This window comes from Seriola dumerili, unplaced genomic scaffold (genome assembly GCF_002260705.1).
Source record: "Seriola dumerili isolate Sdu_G_001 unplaced genomic scaffold, Sdu_1.0 BDQW01000242.1, whole genome shotgun sequence".
NCBI lineage: Eukaryota > Metazoa > Chordata > Actinopteri > Carangiformes > Carangidae > Seriola > Seriola dumerili.
Window position 1 is genome coordinate 2,425,543 of NW_019174497.1, and position 20,295 is coordinate 2,445,837.

Below are 20,295 nucleotides of genomic sequence, written 5' to 3' on the forward strand. Positions count from 1 at the left end.
CGGTTAAATTCTGTGTTTTAATAATTTCCAAAAAATTTTCTCGAAAGTCCACAAATTGGGTGTCTACGGACTCGGCTCGTCACGCTGAGTAACACATGTCAGCCCCAGCCTTCTGAGTCGCTCCCTTCCGAAGGGCCGCCATGGGTCATCTCTCATATGCTGAGGTGCCACGGGGGGGGCGCCGGCGCTCCCTTCCGAAGGGCCGCCATGGGTCATCTCTCATATGCTGAGGTGCCACAGCTTTTCATGTAATCACATTGTTGACAATAACAAAAATACAGAACATCGCCAGCACCATCCTTTAACCTGTTGTGTTTGTGTGTGAGGGGTTCACTATAACCAATGATGTGTCATCAAGGATAAAATCAAAATGATATAGCTTTATAAAAGTCGCTGCTGCAGGGTGGTCGACCAAAAACAATCTCTAAGTCCAACAAAGTGGCTGTTTGTACAGTCCCCTCTTCTTCACTCTGCCTTCTTGTCCTTGACGACGGGTCCGCGCAGAGCCGTCTGAACGCTGCTCCACACCTCCGTGTACAGCAGAGTGCCCAGGAAGACCACAGCCGTGCCCACCCAGTGCCAGGTAGTGAAGGGGTTTTGGAAGTAAAGGATGGAGAAGATGAGGCTGAGGAACTTTCTCAGCGTCACCACCAGAGTGACGGTCAGCGAGGCGCACTCTGTGGTCAGAATGAAAACACCGCGGATGCACACGTACCTGAAGAAACTGGTTAAAGTCTAACACTCATTATTACTTTGTTAGTGGCATATTTACAAGTATGTTGATTTCTTCATGTATTATTGTGATGGTTTGTGTGTGTGTGTGTGTTTGTAGTGTATGAAACCATTTATAAAGAGAAAACAAATCATCTTGTGACCCTTTGTGGACATTAAGAACCACTGCAATAGACTAATAAGTGTTACTGTAGACAAATAAATATGAGCAGGTAATATCAGACTTTTTTTGGCAGGATACTGTGTGATGACATTGATCAGCAGGTAAAGCCACATTATCGGCATGGTGACTCCAACCACAGGAACGACTACAGGAGCTGAAAAGAGAAGATATTTATTCACATCAGTGAGCAAAGACACAAGGTCGCAAACATAAACCCACAAAGTTCCCTGAGTGAGTCGATGGAACTCACTGCTCTGACTGAAGAGGACACAGTGTTTGTAGATGTCTGTGGAGAGAAGCAGGAAGCCCGGCAGAGGCAGGCAGTGCTGAGAAAGACACGAGAGATGAAAAACATTATCTACATTCATCAGCTTAAATTAGAGGAATGTAAAACATGTGACTGAACAGTTATTCCCAAGACAGAAGCTCAAATGAAGCTTGAATTTCTCTGCGGTAGTTTAAATGTTTTGTTCAGAAGAAAACTCACATTATAGAAGAGAGCCTCTTTGGAGTGTTTTCCATAACTCTTGTACAGCATCTCCTGGAAAATGCCCATCCTCGCAGACATCAGCAGAGCAAAGGTCAACATGGCGATACCTACAAAACAAAAATGAACAAGGAAAATAAAAAAGCTTTAATTTTACAACGTGCTGTTTATGTTGCTGATTCTTAGTATTAAATCCGCTTTATCCATCTATCACAGAGATCTACGGTATTTATTCAAATTTCATTTTCATTTATGTAAATGTAACTGCGTTGCCAAAAGACTAACTTTCAACTGTTGTACCTCGGCCAGGTGTGACTGTGAGCTGGAACAATTGGTTTGACGTGTCAATCGACAACCAAAATAAATTGGCAATAATTCTGATTTATGATTTATCAAGACAAATACCAAACATTCACTGGTACCAGCATCTATATTGTGCACATTCATTGAATTTTCTCTCTTTTATGACATATTAAATCCAAAATCTTTGTTGTTTGAAGAAGTCATCTTACCGACCCTCTGGTAAGTTATGATGGACATTTTCAACATTTTCTGGAAATTTACTGACTGAGCGATTAACTGGGTTATCAAAAACAACAAAACACATTGACTCTTCAATAGATAATGAAAATAATCACTAGTTGCAGCCCTAGAACAAAGAGTGTGGGACTGGAAACTCACCTACAAGCCAATGCATGAATGTATAAAATCCTTGTTCTTCTGATCCATCATTGGCCACATTCTGCAGAGACAAAACGACAAATCACAAAAAGCATAAAAAATATTATATATCAAGGTCAAGACTGTGTATATTCAGAGAGAAAATTGTCTTGAATTGAAGGATTATATTTTTGCATAACAACCAGCAACAATGTGTGGAAAATGTGACTTGTTCTGCTGAAGACTCACCACTTGTTTGGCAGACATGATGGTGCAGATGAAGATACCAGCTGACACTAAAGCTATAGACAGATATTTACTGGCCGAGTACCTGCCGAGAGAGAAGGTGGGATACAAATAACTGTATTAAATCTGCACGTGGATGCACTGTGATGGTGCAGACTAGAAAAGGGATGAAATGTTTGTTAGACGGAGATGTTTTGAGCTGTCAGAGGAGGCAGAGATACCTTTTCTTCAGGATGATTATTCCCAGGATCATGTTAGCGATTAGTGATCCCTGCAAAGACACAAGCAGCAGGTTACACCATGGAGATGGAGGGGATGGGTGGAGGTTGTTTGACAACAGGAAACATTTGAAAGAGAAGGTGAAAAGTAGGAAGTCGTACCGATCTGAAGATCATGTGCAGCGGCATGGCGATGTTGAAGTTGAGAGCGTAATTGTTGATCACACTGACTGTGAAGAACATCGTCACCATGATCACATAGTTACTGGAAAAAAGAGGCACAGGGGGTTTGTTTTAGTGTCTGTTCTATTCTGCATCAGGAAATTTAGGCTCCATCAGTGAGTTGAGTGTTTTCATTACCTGATAGGGATTGCTGGTTTCTTCCTCCCAAAGTTTGTTTCAAAGATGAATCCCTCTAATGCGATGAATACAAACTGAGCGAAGGTGACGATGTTGCCGCATCCTGGAAACTCTCTAAAGAGAGGCAAGAAAATAAAAACAGATGAGTACTGGCAATATGTTCATGTTTATTTATTCTCTTGTCTGTGGTATTTTTAAATATTGTAAATCACGACCCCTAATGTTGTTTTCTATATTAAAAAAATTACGATCTGAGATTTCTCTCTCAATAATTTATGAAAATATATAGGTTTTTTTCTTTTTAAAATAACCGACAGGTTGAGTGAAAGACCCATTTAAATTTTTGGTTGCTGTAATCTAGCATGTTTATACTTTCTACTGCTACCTGTTAAAATCTATGTCATTTTCCATATTAGAACAAACATTGTATTTTCAATAGAAGAAGGTTTTAAGATTATCCGATTGTTTTTCCTATTGCCCAGACCTAGATATTAGATATGCAGAGGTGGCGAGATAGATATCTTAGGAAAGAGTTATGACTGGTGTTTTTGATATTAACATAATGTAACAGTCAATCGACTAATCAATTGTTCAACTAATGATTTAGGCTCAAGTTTGAGTCATTTTATTTCTACTTTTATCTTACTTTTTACTTCTATTTTGTTTTATTCTATTTCAGTATTTATGTATCATTTTCATTATTGATCAATCTACAGATTATTTTCTCAATTATTTGATTACTCAATTGGTCTATAAAATGTAAGAAAACAGTGAAAAATGACCAGTACATTGTCTTAATGACATCATCAGATTACTTGTGTGTGTCCAAAACAAAAATACGTTCAATTAACACTGACATAACACTGAGAAAATTAGCAAATTCTCACACAGTAGAAGAAGGAACCAGATAATTTTTGGCATTTTTGCTTTAAAAAAAAAAAGATCAATTATCAGAACAGCGGCAGGGTAATTTACTGTTGATTGAGTAATCATTACAGCTCTACATGTATACACATACTTTATATGCCAACTTATTATTTTTCTATGTATATTGAGCACTTTGGGAACAAGAATGACCTTTAGGATAACTTATCCTCTGCTCTATTTTGTTTCATCAGGGAAACCTCAACACAAAGCATTAGGAGGAAAATGGCTTTTAAGCACACTCTAATGCCTCCTCCTTGTTTGTGTTGTGTGATAACTGTAGGCTTGTCTGTAACTTTTGCCTTTACACAGTCACTTTAGGAGAACACTTCATGAACATCACAAAAACAAAAAACAAAAACAAAACAAATATGTGAGCTACAAAGCTACTTAATAAGAGCTACATTAGCTCTAAAACTATCCCTTTCCACATGTGAAAACATGCTAATGCATCAAACCACAGTAACTACACTTAGTACTAAGATACAGTAACAAATGCTGCTGCAGAGGGACGTCAAAACAAAACTACGTAACAGCTGTGAGAACTTTTATGCAGTAACGTGGACCTGAGTACATTAGCATTCTGAAGTTTGTCACTGACCTTACAAGCAGCTCCAGAGACACCACATTGCTACAACATCCGACAAAAACAAGAAAAATGGCAAAAACTGTCCCCATGATGATTTACAGCTAAAAAAAACTCTGCAGAAAATATGTCACTTTATGTTTCTGATCGATACATATTTGCAAAAGAGCAGTGGTTTGGGTTTAGAGAAGGTCTCTTTTCTTCGACACAAACTCCTGTTTCAGTGTAACACGTCTGAATCTTAGATTGCGCTCTTCCTTACTCCCGGCGCTGATGGGAGTTGTAGTTCGCAAGGGTACGCAGTGTCCTTAACGTTCTCCGTATCTAAAACAACATTACGAATAAATTACGTATATTACTATTACTAAATGTTAGTGTAATATCTAAGAAAAAAACGAACAAATTGCCTAAATTAACGAGTTTCCAACGTAATCACTGCGCAATTGTGACGCACAGACGTTCGAAAGTGCATGCGTAAATCTTAAAGTCTTAAAAAGGTGAAGAGCGCTCACTCTGCCCGATTTACCGGATACCTCACAGAGGCAGATAGAGCAGTTAAATGGCTCTACACTGCTCATTCTGGGCAGCACCTCCAAAGCACTCACTGCTGTTTTTGCACCACACCAATAAATTAAATCACAACAGTTTTCTGTCAAAAAGAAACGCTCCATTCAATCATACTTAGATCCCGAATAACACGGACATAAGCATGACCAGAGGTCTCACGAAGTAGTTTACTATGGAATTTTAATAACACATGGTGATGCATATGGTGGTGTGACAGGCTCAACGCCCTGCCTATGAAATTTTAACCATCAAAACAACATGTATCTAAAGCTGTATGATAAACGTAGAAAACAATAGGAGTGTCAGGCCAGTAGAAAGACAGTTTTGTGTTTGATTAGGCGTAAATTGTAGACCAAACTCGGTTCCATAGACGATCTTTGGTGAAATACGTGTTTACGTGGCTCGGGAGGACTTGGCGTAACAAACCGCTAGCTTTGCCTTCACCGCTGCTGTAGTATCAACAGTTTGGTTAGCGCCAACATCAAAAGCAGCGGGTCTGATTCGTTACGAGCATCGTGTGATTTGATAAACTCTCCTGCTCCCGCCAAAATGATCTCACTCACGGATTCACAAAGTAAGTCCAGCTTGTGTTTCTTCGCTGTTCTTTGTCTTTTTAACATTACCATTTCTGTGTAGAGGCCGGTTCAGCTGAACGTGTGAAGCTGAAAGCTCAAACACTATTGGCTGAGAGCAACGTTACGTCACGCATCATTACGTCATTGCAAAGTATTTAAAATAAAGTGGTAATATTTTTATATTTTATGTTACATTTTTCTTTATTATTTGTTGTGTAGGCCAGTAGTTTTTAATCAGTTCATTTAATCAACTTCATCTTTTGGTTTCAGCTTTTCAAATGTGAAGATTTTCTGCTTGTTTTTTATTTTATTTTATTGTAAAATGAATGTCTTTTTTTTATTTTTTATTTCGGACTGTTTGTTGAACAAAATAAGAAATTTGAAGACATCCTTATGTCCTTATAGTTTTTTCTGTGCTGTTTGTTTTACCTCATTAGAGTCAGTTTCTCCATGGATGTTAAAACATTATTCCAATAATAGTGTATGACGATGTGTGATGTAACCTGTGCACATACTAACATCTCCTTTGTCTCTTAAAATATACAGAAATTGGGATGGGGCTGACAGGGTTCGGCGTGTTTTTCCTCTTTTTTGGAATGATGCTGTTTTTCGATAAAGCACTCCTCGCCATTGGAAATGTGAGTTGATCAGTGATGTCACCGCACTTTGAAAAATGTCCCTTTTATCCTCTGAAAGATGTCAGACTTGTGATGTTTTGTGTCTGTGCTTGTCATACAGATTCTGTTTGTCTCCGGTCTGTCCTTTGTCATCGGCCTGGAGCGTACGTTCAGATTTTTCTTCCAGAAACACAAAGTAAAAGCCACCAGTTTCTTCCTGGGGGGAGTTTTTGTGGTTTTGATTGGCTGGCCGATCATTGGAGTCGTTCTGGAGATCTACGGTTTCTTCCTCTTATTCAGGTTAGCTAAAACAGAAGGAACTCAAGCTCTTTGTCATCAGATCCTTGAAAAAAATGTGAATTGATTTTGGTCTCACCTCATTCTCTTTAACAGGGGATTCTTCCCAGTGGCAGTAGGCTTCATCAGACGAGTACCTGTGCTCGGGTCTTTGCTCAGTTTACCAGGGATCAGCACTGTAAGTATCATGTCGACCATTAAACCGTGCAAACTGAACATGCATTTAAATTATTATACGTAAAACATGTTTGAGATGGATAATTCATCACAAATAATATTTAGCCACTTCTAAAGTGTGTGAATGCAGTTAAAGCACTTCAGAAAAACTGGGTGTACAATATGATGCAAAGGCTTTTACTGAAATGTGAGCTCTGACAGTCTCCCTCTTGTGTCACGTAAGAACAGTGTCTCTGTTGTACTGAACTCAGCCTCATGGGATGTTGTCTGTGAGGCCTTCATAGGTTCATAAAGACAGTCAGTATTCGGGATCAGTTCTCTGGTGTATACGGTGCACTGTATTTACTGTACTGTATTCAGCACACTAAACATTTTACAAATATGGTGCTGTGAAATTTATAGTTAATTTTCTCCTAAAAAGATGCTTGAATAGTCGTAGTCAGAAGTGTTTGTAGTGAAGACACAGATACAATATCTATCAGAAAATTAATGCATACGGAGGTCTGCATAACATTTCTATTTTCTTAATAACTATATATATATATATATATATATATATATATATGATATGCTGCACTTAAAAACATTTTTGTTTAACTTCATTGTGTCTCTCCCACTTTTGAATGTAAACCTAGACCTTCACTCCTCACCGATATTTTCCTCTGAGCTTTAAACTTTGCATTGAATATTTTTTATCTGGCTCTGTATAAGTTGTAAAACTTTCAGCTCATAAATAACCCTTGATTCTTTTCTTTCTCATTTTCAGCTGGTGGACAAAATTGGCGAGAGCAACACTATGGTATAAGAGTGGGCTGTTTTTGTATTGGAGGAGAGTTTCAGTATTTATCATAGCTTCTTATAGTTACTGTACATTTTGGTCATTGCCACTCCAGAACTGTGAACCCAAACAACTGCACATAAGACACAAGTTTATTTGTGGACATTTGACTGACATGAAGTTTCCTCTGTCGGAAGGAAATTGTTTTGTATGTAAGTGCCACTGGACAAAGTTACCAAGAGATTTTTTATTTTAAAGGCTGGAAGCAGGTCTCCCTCTTTTGTATCATTCCAGTCTGATATTTATGGACTAATAATTTGGGACCACTGGATCAACTCCTCGGGGTGGTAGGGACCTTTTATAGCCTCCACTCCTTCAGATTGTGTGCCTCAACAGTCACTGAGAGCATTTTTGAGTTCCTCTATGAAGTGTTACTGGAATTTTGTACATCAAAATAAAGAAGGTTGAGCTAAATGTTACTTAGGCAAAGAAACCTGAACTGTTGTGTTGTGGAAAAGGTTTAAGAAGCTTGTCATGGAGATGTTTTACTGTAACTTTTGTACGTGCATACTTGAAATAAAGTGTGTCTTTTATACATTTGTTGTATATTTTTGCTGCAGGGATTGAAGTTTTGAATATGTCACCAAGGATAATTAATTCCAGTGGGCTGTAATTAATGTGCGACTGTTTTCCCCTTTTTACCCTTTAATTAAACAGTTTGAACAAAGGTATGTATTTATTTCACAAACTTTCTGTTGCCCAGCGGTGTGCCCAGTGTTTAAAAACAATACTTGAGAGTTTCATTTGTTTCATATTTCCAATGAAATATCCATTTGTTACTCCATTGTTCTTCATGGTCTTGTTCTGTTTCACTGTACATTTACAACAATAAGTGAATTAAGGGGCCAACTCACCTGGAAAATGTCACTGAAAGAGACATACCAGCTACAAAGAGACACAAAACATTATTACAAATAGACTAAACAACCACAAAGAGACACAAAACAAACAATAACGAAACACAATCAAAGCAGTTGTTTTACTTCTCTTCATGGTCATTTCATTTTGACTTGCTGAACTTGCAGCACAGCAAATGTGTGCACACACATTTTTACAATTCATGTCACCTCTCTAAAATCCTAATGACTGGTTCAGATATTTGGGTTAAATCAGGGATTTGTTTAAAACTTGCCTGCCAGGAAAACTGGAGAACTCCATTCTCTTCTTTTCAATCAAGTCATTTCTTTGCTCTGATGTTGTGATGTCAAACAGATCAGCGTCTGGCATTTTCATTTTAGTGATGTAGTTTTTTCATAACGTCTCTTTTCAAACACAGTTTTGATGGTTTTTCTGCCTCAGCAGCTTTTCTATTCAACTGCTGATCCAACACACCTACAGTATTTCTGCAAAACACCACTAGTGTTAGTTTCCCACTGAACAGCCAGTCTAAACCCTTCAGTGCTGGAACTGCATTACTCATTGATGGTTAAGTCTGAGATCTTTTTATCCAGGTGTCTTGCTCTTGCTGTAAGTAGGAGGCGTTAACAGGCCCATTGTCTTATGATAAGTGTGGGCTGTATCTTAAAGTGTACAGTGGTTACTTTATGACACGTAATGACAGGTGCAGCTTTTTTTTAGAAATCATCAACAAGTTCACCAGCCTCAGGCCTCCTGCATGTGTCTACACCCACATACAAGCTGTCATCACATCAGCTTCATTCATAAAATCTCACCAGTGTCGTCATCATGTGGTGACCTGGTTAGGAGACTCCTGCTGCTGATCATGAGTCTGAAAAGTTTAGATCTCTCTCCTGTGTCTGTGATTAATGAGCAGTGACAGTTTTAACAGCACCTGTCACTCTCGTCAATTGAAATATTATGTGTGATGTCATTAAGCTACCGATCAGCCTCATCACTGACGCTGATAATGAGGTGGCTTGCTTTTTTGTTTATAATGTAAGAGCAGTGACAAGGACGAATCACAAATCAAGAATTTAAACACAAACTGCAGCCTGCAGGGGAAAATACAATTAACGGTAAGCTATTACTAAATCTCATAATTACATTTTCATTATTATCATTATTATTATTATTGTTATTATCATTGTTATTAGTAGTAGTTGTTGTTTTTATTAGTGTTTGTACTATTCTCCATTACATTCAGCAGTCAGAGATTAACTTTACTTCACTTTAAGATTTTGGGAAAAAAAATCTTCTCTAATTCTATAAAATGTCTTTTTCCTTTGGAAAACTTGCATGAATATATGCCAATTTTTAAATTACATTTAATTAACAGAGGAGAGTTTAAATGGTAATAATTTAACTCCAACTATTCAGCATTTACAAGCAGTATGTAAATGTTTAATTAATAATTAGATGTTCTTATGTCAGTTGAAGCTGACAGTGCCAAAAATAATCATAATGAAAAGGTAATTGGAATATTGTTATATATAGCAGGAAGTATTATTATTAATAATGTGCTTTCCTGAAAGGTGGGTGGGTGTAACTGTGTGTAGTGCAACACCTGCTGTGTTTTTGTGTGTTTTGTGAAGTTGATTAAGATTTTTAAAAATGTGGTGAGGTGTGTGTTTTTCATCATTTAGTATTTATATAAAAACATTTTTTAAAATGGTTTATAACACACTATGATGTTGAAGGCAGAAATCATTTTTTAATGTATTTGTTTGACTGTAACTCCCATGGGTCCCCTTAAGTGGAGGCTGGGGTGAAAAGACATAAACACAACTGTAATAATATCAAATGATCCTTTGAGTAAATACATAAAATATCGCAATATAATTTTGTAAGGAAATGTCCACCCACCACTTTTAATGAAACTGAATGTCATTGCAGAGTTCAACGATGTCTCTTATAGTCACGTTGTTTGTGATGACATTGGTTACCCAGTGCTGGACAGCGCCACAGGTGAGTGAAAACTCATTTTTCTTTGGATTTAATCATGAATGTGTAGAAACATCAGTGTGACATAAACCTGTATCGTTTGTATCATTTTTCAGCGGAGAAACTGGACTCCTCAGGCGATGTTATACCTGAAAGGAGCACGTAAGAACACATTCAGAGCAGTGATGAACTGGCTTGTCTTGTCACATTCAGAGGAAACAGTGTTGTATGTCGATCTTTTCCAGAGGGACATCGCTCAGTGTTGGAGCGCACCAGCAGAGAGGAAGATGACACTGTACATTTAGGTCGGTCTAATATGTGCTTCAGCTATAATATGACTTAAAATATTGAAAAAATATATGTTAAATTTCAGTTTCACCATCAGGCAAGCAGGATTAAATTTGACTCTTAAAAGCCTCTATGACTTTCTAATAAGTGACACCTTATAAAGGGTTTATAAGTTATAAGTAATGACTTTATTAATGCTTACTTAATGATTTACCAATCCTTTTTAGATCAGTTTATTGAGGACAACATCTGGGTTTCCGGGACAATTTCATGTTTCTTTTTCAAATGTCTTTGTTCTGCGTCTCCGCAGTGACTCCAGACCAGAGCAGTGGTGGACTGGGGTTGTCTTTGGCTTCATCCGTCCTTCTGGAGCTTCTGCAGCGAGCTGTGGTAAAAGGTAAAACCCCTGAAAGTCATCACCGACACTGTGCCTGACCCTCATCTGTGATATAAGATTTTATTTTCCAGATCTTTCTTTATGTATTTTCTACCTCAGGTGGAGGCACTTTGCGAAATTACCCTGATGAACAAGAGCTGAATTTGAACTATTTGTGAAGTGTTGTCCAAGAAAACTTCTACAACTTCCTCTTTTTTCTTATATTGTTGCATTTTCTTGTATTCATTATGACTTTCTATACGTTACTAGTTGCTGTTTGTGTTTACTTGTAATTAAATGTGCTATAGAAGTAAACTTGCCTTGCCTGTGAGCTGTTACTGTTAAATGCTGAACCATATGTTTAATGTATTCCTGGACGAAAGTGTTTACATTTTCTCCTCCTTAATGAGCAGCTTGCAGCTCACAGCATGTGCTCAGCATGGAGGGGATTTCCTTTTATATTGGTACAACTTGTTAAGCAATTGTCGGAAAAAAAGTCTTTCAGCTTGAAGCAACAATAAGTCATTCTCACCACACAGTGATTAACACCAGGCTAAACACCAACCAGTCAGATGTCATCACACTGTCCACACTGGGGTCACTGAAAGAGGTGGCCCAGTGAGTTTTATTGGGAATGGCAGCTTGACCCAGCCGTGACTGGATCAAACACAGGTCAGCAGCTGACATGTAGAGGAGTCGAGGGTTTAATCTTGCTTTTTAGATCGACATGAAGCTGAATATAGTACATGTGTTTATGTAAGACCCACTAAATTAACAGTTTTCTGTAGAAGCAAGTATTTAATTTTGAAAGATGTTCGTCATATGATAATTACTGACTGGACATTATTTAGTGGTGGTGAGGTTGCAGATCGTAACCAAGTGAATATCCCTCCCCTCACCCTGAAGTGTGTAAAAGAAACTACGGTGGCTGTATGTATCGTAAACACAAGAAAGGCGTTCCCTACAGCCCCTTTCTATGTCATATGAAGAGCTTATTCTAAACTAATGAAAACACAAGGATCCCCCTAAATCTCAGTGACTTCAACTGGGATTTTCACACAACAGTTTCTAGAGTTTTCACTCAGAATGGTGTGAAAAACAAAAAACATCCAGTGAGCGGCAACTCAGTTGATGAGAGAGGTCAGAGGAGAATGGCCAGACTGGTTGGAGCTGACAGGAAGGCTACAGTAACTCAGATAACCACTCTTTACAAACTGTGATGAGAAGAAAAGCATCAGAATGAACAACACCTTGAGCCTTGAGGTGGATGAGCTACAACACCAGAAGACCACATCAGGTCCCACTCCTGTGAGTCAAGAACAGAAATCTGAGGCTGCAGTGGGCGCAGACTCACCCAAACACTCTACAGCTGGAAAAATGTAGCCTGGTCCGATGCAATCATATCAACACGGACCAACATGGACCAGAATCTCAAAGATTCCATGTCACAAAGAACTGAGTCTATGTATAAATTCTATTTTACAGTGGATTTTGACTTCACCACTAAATAACTGAACACATGCACTTCTAATTCAAGCATCAACAAACTTGTTTTATTACACATCAAAGCAACACAAGTGACACGTGGTCCCACACTGCAGCACAGTCGAGGACAAATGAGTCAGAGCAACATTTAACTCAGCTGATCTCACATTTGGTCTCCAGCGAGCAGAAGTGAACAAACTCTGACATCTACAGCTAAATCTGACAGGACTAAATCTCTGTACGTACGCCTGTGACTCTACAGAGGACAGTGGGTTGAAGGTGTGGAAGGTGGAGCTGTCTGGTTTTAGTGACTGCAGAGTTATAGTAGGCAATAAGCAGTCATGAAGGTGCAGCTATGTCGCACCCTGCTGGTCAGTTAGACGTCCTGCAGGTCCTTCTGGATGTCCCAAAGCGTGTTGGCACTGGCCTGCAGTTGGGCCACCTCCTCATCTGTCAGGGTCATGTTGACCACACTAGCCACACCCCCGTTGTTCAGCACGCAGGGCAGACTCAGATACACCTCATCGCTAATTCCGTACATGCCCTGTTGATGGACACAAAACACTGTCTGTATGAGAATATAAACATCTATAAAACCAGAGATGTGATCAGAACTGCAAAAAATTATTATGCCCATATTCAAAATGAGTGAAAAAAGGAAAGACAATTTGTTATTTAAGGCATGAATTAAGTGTGATTATTACTTAACATAAATTTTAAATGTGATACTTGTAGAAATAAAATGATTGTGCCCAGAGGTTTGCTACTAAGAACTTGTTTTATGAAAACTAAACCTGAACTCAGAGAAAAAAAAGTCAGTTTTCATATTCAAGCCATCATAATAAATGTATAATAATAGGATTTTGTTTTGTTTATGAGCACAAACATTTTAAATGTATGCATTAAAGAACAATCTTTGCTGTTACTAGTCTTTTTACATTAAAATTACAATTACAAACATTATTTGTTGTAAGTTCATGAAAGCTTAAGGAAAAGCTATAGCCTGTCTTATGTTAAAACAGCCATGTGTGTGCAAATCCAAAACAAGTTTTAGAAGGATGAATGTGTGTGTGTGAACATCTTTTACCTTCACCATGGTGGAAACAGGATGAATCCTGTTCATGTTCCTCATGAGGCTCTCTGTCAGGTCAGCTACACTCAGACCAATGGCCCAGTTGGTGTAACCTTTCAGTTTGATCACGTCATAAGCACTGAGAGACACACGGACACAACGTAAAACACCAAGAACTATGTTTGGACTTAGGTCTGTTTAATGTTGTGACTTCCTACTGTTAGTTGATTTGAACAGTAATAAAGAAATGATTTGAGGTGTTAAAAATAAACTCAACACTCTAAGAAGCAGATTTTGCCTTGTGTTGTCCTCTACACAGATGAAAGAGACAGAGAGGAGAGATGAATATGTAATTTATGTCTGAACCTTGAATATCAGATGATCTCACATTTCAAATCTAGTTTCCAGAAAAAAAGTCTTATTTTCATACCAATATAATGCTAGTTCATACACATGACCGAGGAGGGAAATATGGATCCAATTACATTGTTACATTTTCATTTTCACTCTGTTTTGATGTGACTATTATTATTCAAAGAATCAGATCATATAAAGTTTAATTAATGTGTAATTCCACTGAGACAAATTATTTTTACAATTTTACTAGAGTAAGGTATTTTAAAAAAAAATGCTAAAAACTATACAGATTTACAATTATGATTATTTAAGGTCTAAGTTTTGATTAAATTTTGAGTTCATTGTGATATTATCATTCATTTAGACACTAAAACAGTTAACCAAAATATCTAGATATGAGTATTTGGACAAAATATGATTACATTGTTCATCAAGGAAATGTGAACAACTCAAGTGAATTATGGTCTACCTGTCCACCACCATTTTGTGGGTCTCCCTCCAGTTCTCTTCATCACAGTCAGTGCCAATGTCCGGGTTTAATGTCTGCAGGTTGACTCCAGCTACGTTTGTTCCACTCCACACAGGCACTAAAACACACGTTGAAACCATCACCCTCCTTTTATAAACTTCAAACATGATAGTGCTACTTTCTTTGTGCTTGCTCCCAGGCTGTAAGTTCAGAAGGCTGAAAAAACACAAATACCACAAATCCTCACCGCTGGTGTCTCCATGTTCTCCCAGGATCCATCCGTTGAAGCTGCTGGGGTGGATTCCCAGTTTGTCGGCCATCAGGAAGCGGAAGCGGGCTGAGTCCAGGTTGGTGCCGCTGCCGATGACGCGGTGCTTGGGAAGGCCGCTCAGTTTCCAGGTCACATAAGTCAGCACATCCACTGTTGAAGAGACTTGTTAGCACTGTTGTCTTTGTGTGAGAGACAAAAGACAGAGTGAAGAAATGTGTAAGGCAGCACCTGGGTTGGAAACCACAATGATGATGCAGTTTGGGCTGTATTTGACGATCTGAGGGACGATGTGCTTAAAGATGTTGACGTTTCTCTGGACGAGGTTCAGTCTGCTCTCCCCCTCCTGCTGACGCACTCCAGCTGTCACCACTACAATGCGCGAGTTTGCTGTCACAGAGTAATCTGAAAGAAAAAAAGGAAGGAGGTAATTTGTTGTAAAGGTAAAGAAGGTAAAAGCTCTGTCTTCACTTTCAGATTCCAATCCATCAAATCAAACATGATTCACTGATCATCTAAAGGTACAGGGGTTTGTACCTATAGATGATCAGTGAATCATGTTTGATGGATAAAAACCAGACCGTTGTTTCATTTTTACAGGTACACAAAAGTGGTCAGTGCTTGCCGGCCAGCTGCACTCTGCAAACACCTGAACTGTGTTTTATCAGACTAAGATTGCTAAGATTTCCTTTCATGGCATGTCTATGAGCTTGCCTTTGTCTGCCACGATTTTTGGGGTTTTGAGGAAGAGGCTGCCGTGCTGCAGATCCATCATCTCTCCTTTCAGCTTGTCCTCCATCACGTCCACCAGGGCCAGCTCATCAGCCAGCTCCTGCACACATCCGGGACACAGCATGCTTCACCTCACAATAAACTCATTCAGCAACATCAGATCACAACTACATAGTTACTTGCTTACCTAACCTTGTACCTAGCTACTGTGCAAGTAGTGACCTGCTTTACATAGATATACATGTAATGAGTGTTGAAATGTAGGTAAAGGGATTTATCACTGAGTATTGAATCTATGATCTGTGATTTAAATTAGGGTTCACCATTTTTGAACTTGTTTTTGTATTGATTGCATTAGTTATATTGAAATGTGGAAATTAGCTAGTGGCTAAAATGTAATACACTAAACTAGGTAATCACTGTTGTACAGAAGAAGATGCTGCCCAATTTCAGCTCAAGAACAGCCAGGCTGAACTGCTTTTGTAGGAAATAACTGTATGTTTTGCCTTTTGATGACACATATGTTTCTCTGCTATTGTCACCACACCTTCACAAGGACAGTGCGGGGATAACACCCAGATCAGACACCAAGAGATCAGTAATCTGGTGTCAGTCTCGGAGGATCCTGGGTATTACCCCATCCTGTCACACCAGCAGGAAGCAAGGTAATCTGAGCAGAAGCAGAACAGGGGCAGGGCTCTTACCCTGAGCAGTATGCTGATAGCACAGGCCATGCCAACCTGGCCCACGCCAACTACTGTCACTTTATTCTTGGGGGGCTCAGGGGGACCACTGAACAGCGGGGTGATCAGTTTCTGCAGGATTGAGGCCATTTTAAATGCTGAGGAGTGTAAATGAAAGAAGAAATAGAAGAAAACAAGAGAAGAGTATTCCTGGTCAGATATACAGTGTATGTTAGTTGTTTATAAGTGATAAACATTTCAGACAGACACACCCGAGGCAAACAGTCCTGCAACCAGAAAGCCGGCTTCGTGCTCAAACTTCATAAATACTGCATTCAGGATGTAGCATGTTATAGTCAAGAGTGTTGAGGGATTACAAATTAAGCCTGACTTTTATCTCAGTAGCACCAATGGAAGCATCACTTCTCTGACATCTAGATCCCTCACAAGAAAAAAGAAAACACACTGACTGAGCTCTGTCCTCCACATTATCCTTCTGCAGAGTTCACCTTCAAAAGACACGTAGCCAGACACAAAAACAGCAGCAATACTTGCATTGTTGGGCGATGCTCCGAGCTGCAAGGTATAAATACCACCATGTAATCAGCATGGCAAACTGAATGAATACCTAAGGTGTGTTTCCACAGAGCTGCGTACCCCCTGCATCCACAACACCTCCCACAGTCACTGTTTGTACAATCCAGACAGTCGAGGCAGGTATCCGGTCAGCTGCAGCAGTAGCACAGAGCACATGTGACTCAGGGCCAGACCGGGGAGCTGTGAGCTGAGAGCTGCACAGAGCTCCACTCCTCCCCTGTCCTCTCCCTCCACCCTCCTCCCCAAATGGAGGATGGAGCACTATAATCGGATGCCAAACTTGACTGACTGACTGCAGACTGTTAAAGGAGTTAGTGTAATCCCTTAACGCTGCCTCCATCTGCTGCACCTGCACAACAGATGAACATTAACCTTGTATCTAATAGGATGTCTCTAAAGAACAATACCAATTGATTTCTATTTTCTATTATTATTGATATATTTAATAATTTATGATTCCCCAATTCTCCCTCTGAGATAAGCACAGTGTAATGCATAAGCTATTATTACAACTATAATGATACCATCGTTACATAGTGATATCCAGAAACAGAATCTGAATTATATATGATTTAGTGGCCAATGAATATTTTGCTGTATCATACATTTGGGAATAGTTTGATACAGGATGCTGCACATCGTAAGTGAAAAGCATATGGTACTGATACTAAGACATCTGGATAATTAACCCATCTATAAATGAGGTAAAAGACTCAGTGTATAAAGACCCATTGAAAGTGCTTCGGGGAAAACTGTCCATTCATTAGCCCCATGAAACTGGATTACCAAGAGAAAGCACTGTGCACTCCATGCATGTAAACATGAGCGGTTAATGAGGTGGCTTAGCCTGCAAGGTCACAGGGGGACAATGGTTTTCCTGACTTATCATTATTTATTATGTATGGTTGGTACCTGAATGATCAAACAACAGGAGTATCATCAGATCATTGGCTTTTTATGCAAATGTTGTAGAAAAGACAGCTGTGTAGGGACCTGTCGAATGTTCGTATGTGACAGAGAAGGTTATGTCGCACTTGAACTTGAACACAGACAGTTGGAGTTCAACTGTTTGAATACGGTGCAAAGATAATTATATAACTGAGGCAAGCTGGTATACTTACTGATAAAGCTGCACATTAACCTGTAGTGTAATCTATAAACATTTAATAATTCTAAATTCCTATGTTACATTTTAAAAAGATTTATACTATAGGGACAATACAAAAAATTGTCTAAAAATTGTAACTTTGGCTTATTTTTTGAAAATGTAATCTAATTCTTTTAGGTTTTATAGGTAATTATTTGATGAGCCACAAAGTTCCAGAGAAAAGTACATCTCAAAGAAACAACCTGCCCCCCTCTTTCAAAAGAAACCTACACATGCTATACCTGAATGGCTATGGTATTAATGTTTTAATTTTCAATTTGTTGTTCTTTATAGTATAGAAAGACAGTATCCTTTCAGTAATGCAGATGATGATTCTGTCAGTGCATCTGGAGATAAACAAACATCTGTAAAAACAACTGTCAACAGACCCATGTATATACTGTTGATAAACAGATTGCAAAAATAAATGCTACTTGCAGTTCTATATGGGCTGATCTGAGCTGAGCATGTTCAGTTGTTACAAAATTACAAAACTTTCTCCACAAAAAGACAAGTTCAGCATAAATGTAGATAAATATAATCCCCCTCAAAGAAACAAATTCAAACTCAGTCTAGATCCGTCTGCTTCCATCAGATTTTTCAAATCTACACAATATAAAAACATGGCTGTTCACCTGTTGTCTTGAGGGTCCGGCTACTTTATATACAAATTCTTGTCGTTTCTCCAATGCTACAATAGGACTCACTCTTGGAGTGTTGTGCTGTGCGCCTGCTCCTCTTCCTGCTGTGCTGTCAGGCTGCAGCCTACTGGATTTAATTGACTAAGCCTCTCCATCCCCTTCAAAGTCTCAGTTTGGCACCACAATGGTCACCTCAGTCAGCTGGTACAAGATTCAGAAGACAGATAGTAAAGAAAAACAGAGACGGTTAGAAAACTGGTCCACATACCACATTTAAAAAGGTTGTTAATAACATATCAATAACATAAATCACAATTATGATTACTGTTTATTATCATATTATTATGCTAAAAACTAGTTAAGGTCCAGTGAAGGGCCACTGCAGTGTTTTGGCTGAGAAGGTTGTTTCACATTAAAATTACACCTGCACTTGAAACGATCTTAGAGCACGACTAATGCAGATAAAGACACAAACATGACTATACAAGACAGGTAACTGATTAGCTGTGAAGAGCAGCTACACTCAAGATTGCTGTTAGTCTTATATTAAATACAAACAGGTTATTAGTATTTACTAACAATCAGCCAGTGATGTTGTCCACCTCAGTTATGGAAAAGTTCCTTACTAACATTTTTTTCATTTACACTTATTTGAAATTTGTTTTTGTTTCTCTAGAAACTCCAGTAAAATGGGCTACACTCAAGAGCTGCTAACCCTCTAGAAATAATATAATTATGATGTGTCTCAATTTAGTGTTCAATGGTCAAAGTAAAATACAGAAAACTATCATTTTATTGTGTTAAAATGCAAAGACTACATTTGCATCTTTCATTAAAAAAATCTTCAAAATCCCAGGTGTGGGCACTTTTTAGTACCTACAAATATACCTGTCCATGGTGGAGAGGAGGTCATGTGGCTCATGTCCTAATGGCACCTAGAAGTTGCTCGACGTCCTGGATCATGTTCTTTATATATGTTTACAATCTCTAAATAATTCTGTGTTCCTGTTCATCTATAATGTAAATCTACTATGTGCTCTATTCTGTGTACACAACATCTAAATGGCCTTCACAGAGCAATAAGGCCACTCTTCTTTGCTCAGCATCTGGGGGGACTCACTAGACAGAGAGAAAGCAAGTCTGCAAAGGAAACCTGTGCACTACACTGAAACACAGCAAAGTATGAGATAGATGTAACAACTGGCACTTGTGTTGATTAATAAAAATATTCTCATATTTAAAGGTTATTTACAGGCTAAATTAAATCTGTAGGAAGTCTGCAAGGCACTTTAGGATGGTAAAAAAAGTTAGCAGTGTTGTCAACTTTAAATTCACTATAAACAGAAGAAACAGAGAGGTATTAATATACACACCCAGCAGCTGCTAATGAGGGCTGCTTCCACAGGGAGGACATCAAGATCCTGATGGGACACAGCAGGTCAAGCTGTAACATTTCAAGGGATAATGGTAGCTACATGTCAGGTGTATAGAGGCCACGAAAACAGAAGGAAAATGAACACGGTAAGAAAACGTTACTTGTTTGGCAAAGCATCTTCAATGACTCCACTCATGGCTATCTTAACGTTAGCTAGCAGTTGTAACATTTAATGTATATAGTTGGGTAAAGCTAAAATACGTTAACCCCTTCCCTCCAGTGTCAGTTTAATACACAAACGGTTGCCGCGTTTAAAGTGAAAGTATTGTTGTACCAAACTCTCCATTGAGCTCAATTAATCAAGGAACATTAAGTTGTATTCAATGAACTAACATTATTTCCACCGTTCTTACCGAAGTAAAGAAGCAACGTTGGTTTAACCGTTTTTTTATCCCAAGAAAAGGAGATGTTCGATTTTTTACGCCCTTCCCGCTGGTTTTGTTCTTTTTGAACGGTA

At 38.6% G+C, this 20,295-nt stretch overlaps 4 protein-coding genes across 8 annotated transcripts; 2 read left to right on the forward strand and 2 right to left on the reverse strand.

The window, feature by feature from the left end:
• Positions 1-207: 207 nt before the first annotated feature.
• On the reverse strand, positions 208-4,804 carry slc35b4 (solute carrier family 35 member B4). Its single transcript, XM_022756000.1, has 10 exons — positions 4,392-4,804; positions 2,867-2,980; positions 2,669-2,771; positions 2,510-2,559; positions 2,292-2,373; positions 2,064-2,124; positions 1,383-1,492; positions 1,146-1,221; positions 974-1,049; positions 208-715 (listed from the first exon to the last, which is right to left on the reverse strand). The coding sequence occupies exons 1-10, from the start codon at positions 4,466-4,468 to the stop codon at positions 466-468; spliced, it is 999 nt and encodes a 332-aa protein (XP_022611721.1). The 5' UTR covers positions 4,469-4,804; the 3' UTR covers positions 208-465.
• A 471-nt stretch (positions 4,805-5,275) lies between these two features.
• Positions 5,276-7,982, forward strand: LOC111229896 (vesicle transport protein GOT1B-like). Its single transcript, XM_022756420.1, has 5 exons — positions 5,276-5,517; positions 6,065-6,156; positions 6,257-6,435; positions 6,529-6,610; positions 7,376-7,982. Exons 1-5 carry the CDS (start codon positions 5,493-5,495, stop codon positions 7,412-7,414), a joined length of 417 nt encoding a protein of 138 aa, XP_022612141.1. The 5' UTR covers positions 5,276-5,492; the 3' UTR covers positions 7,415-7,982.
• Positions 7,983-9,373: 1,391 nt separating this feature from the next.
• On the forward strand, positions 9,374-11,142 carry LOC111229905 (spexin-like). The gene is made up of 6 exons (XM_022756433.1): positions 9,374-9,423; positions 10,241-10,312; positions 10,405-10,450; positions 10,534-10,593; positions 10,887-10,973; positions 11,073-11,142. The coding sequence occupies exons 2-6, from the start codon at positions 10,250-10,252 to the stop codon at positions 11,129-11,131; spliced, it is 315 nt and encodes a 104-aa protein (XP_022612154.1). The 5' UTR covers positions 9,374-9,423; positions 10,241-10,249; the 3' UTR covers positions 11,132-11,142.
• A 1,294-nt stretch (positions 11,143-12,436) lies between these two features.
• LOC111229567 (L-lactate dehydrogenase C chain) lies at positions 12,437-20,271 on the reverse strand. 5 transcript variants are annotated; one of them, XM_022755934.1, is made up of 10 exons: positions 20,192-20,271; positions 19,777-19,847; positions 18,470-18,604; positions 16,040-16,176; positions 15,318-15,435; positions 14,835-15,008; positions 14,583-14,756; positions 14,336-14,453; positions 13,525-13,648; positions 12,437-12,981 (listed from the first exon to the last, which is right to left on the reverse strand). In XM_022755934.1, exons 4-10 carry the CDS (start codon positions 16,166-16,168, stop codon positions 12,814-12,816), a joined length of 1,005 nt encoding a protein of 334 aa, XP_022611655.1. In that variant the 5' UTR covers positions 16,169-16,176; positions 18,470-18,604; positions 19,777-19,847; positions 20,192-20,271; the 3' UTR covers positions 12,437-12,813. The 5 variants fall into 5 exon arrangements, with proteins under 5 accessions (XP_022611655.1, XP_022611656.1, XP_022611652.1 ...); XM_022755932.1 differs by having other exon boundaries at positions 12,438-12,981; positions 18,398-18,604; XM_022755933.1 differs by having other exon boundaries at positions 12,438-12,981; positions 18,398-18,604; positions 19,777-19,824; positions 20,192-20,244.
• Positions 20,272-20,295: the final 24 nt, after the last annotated feature.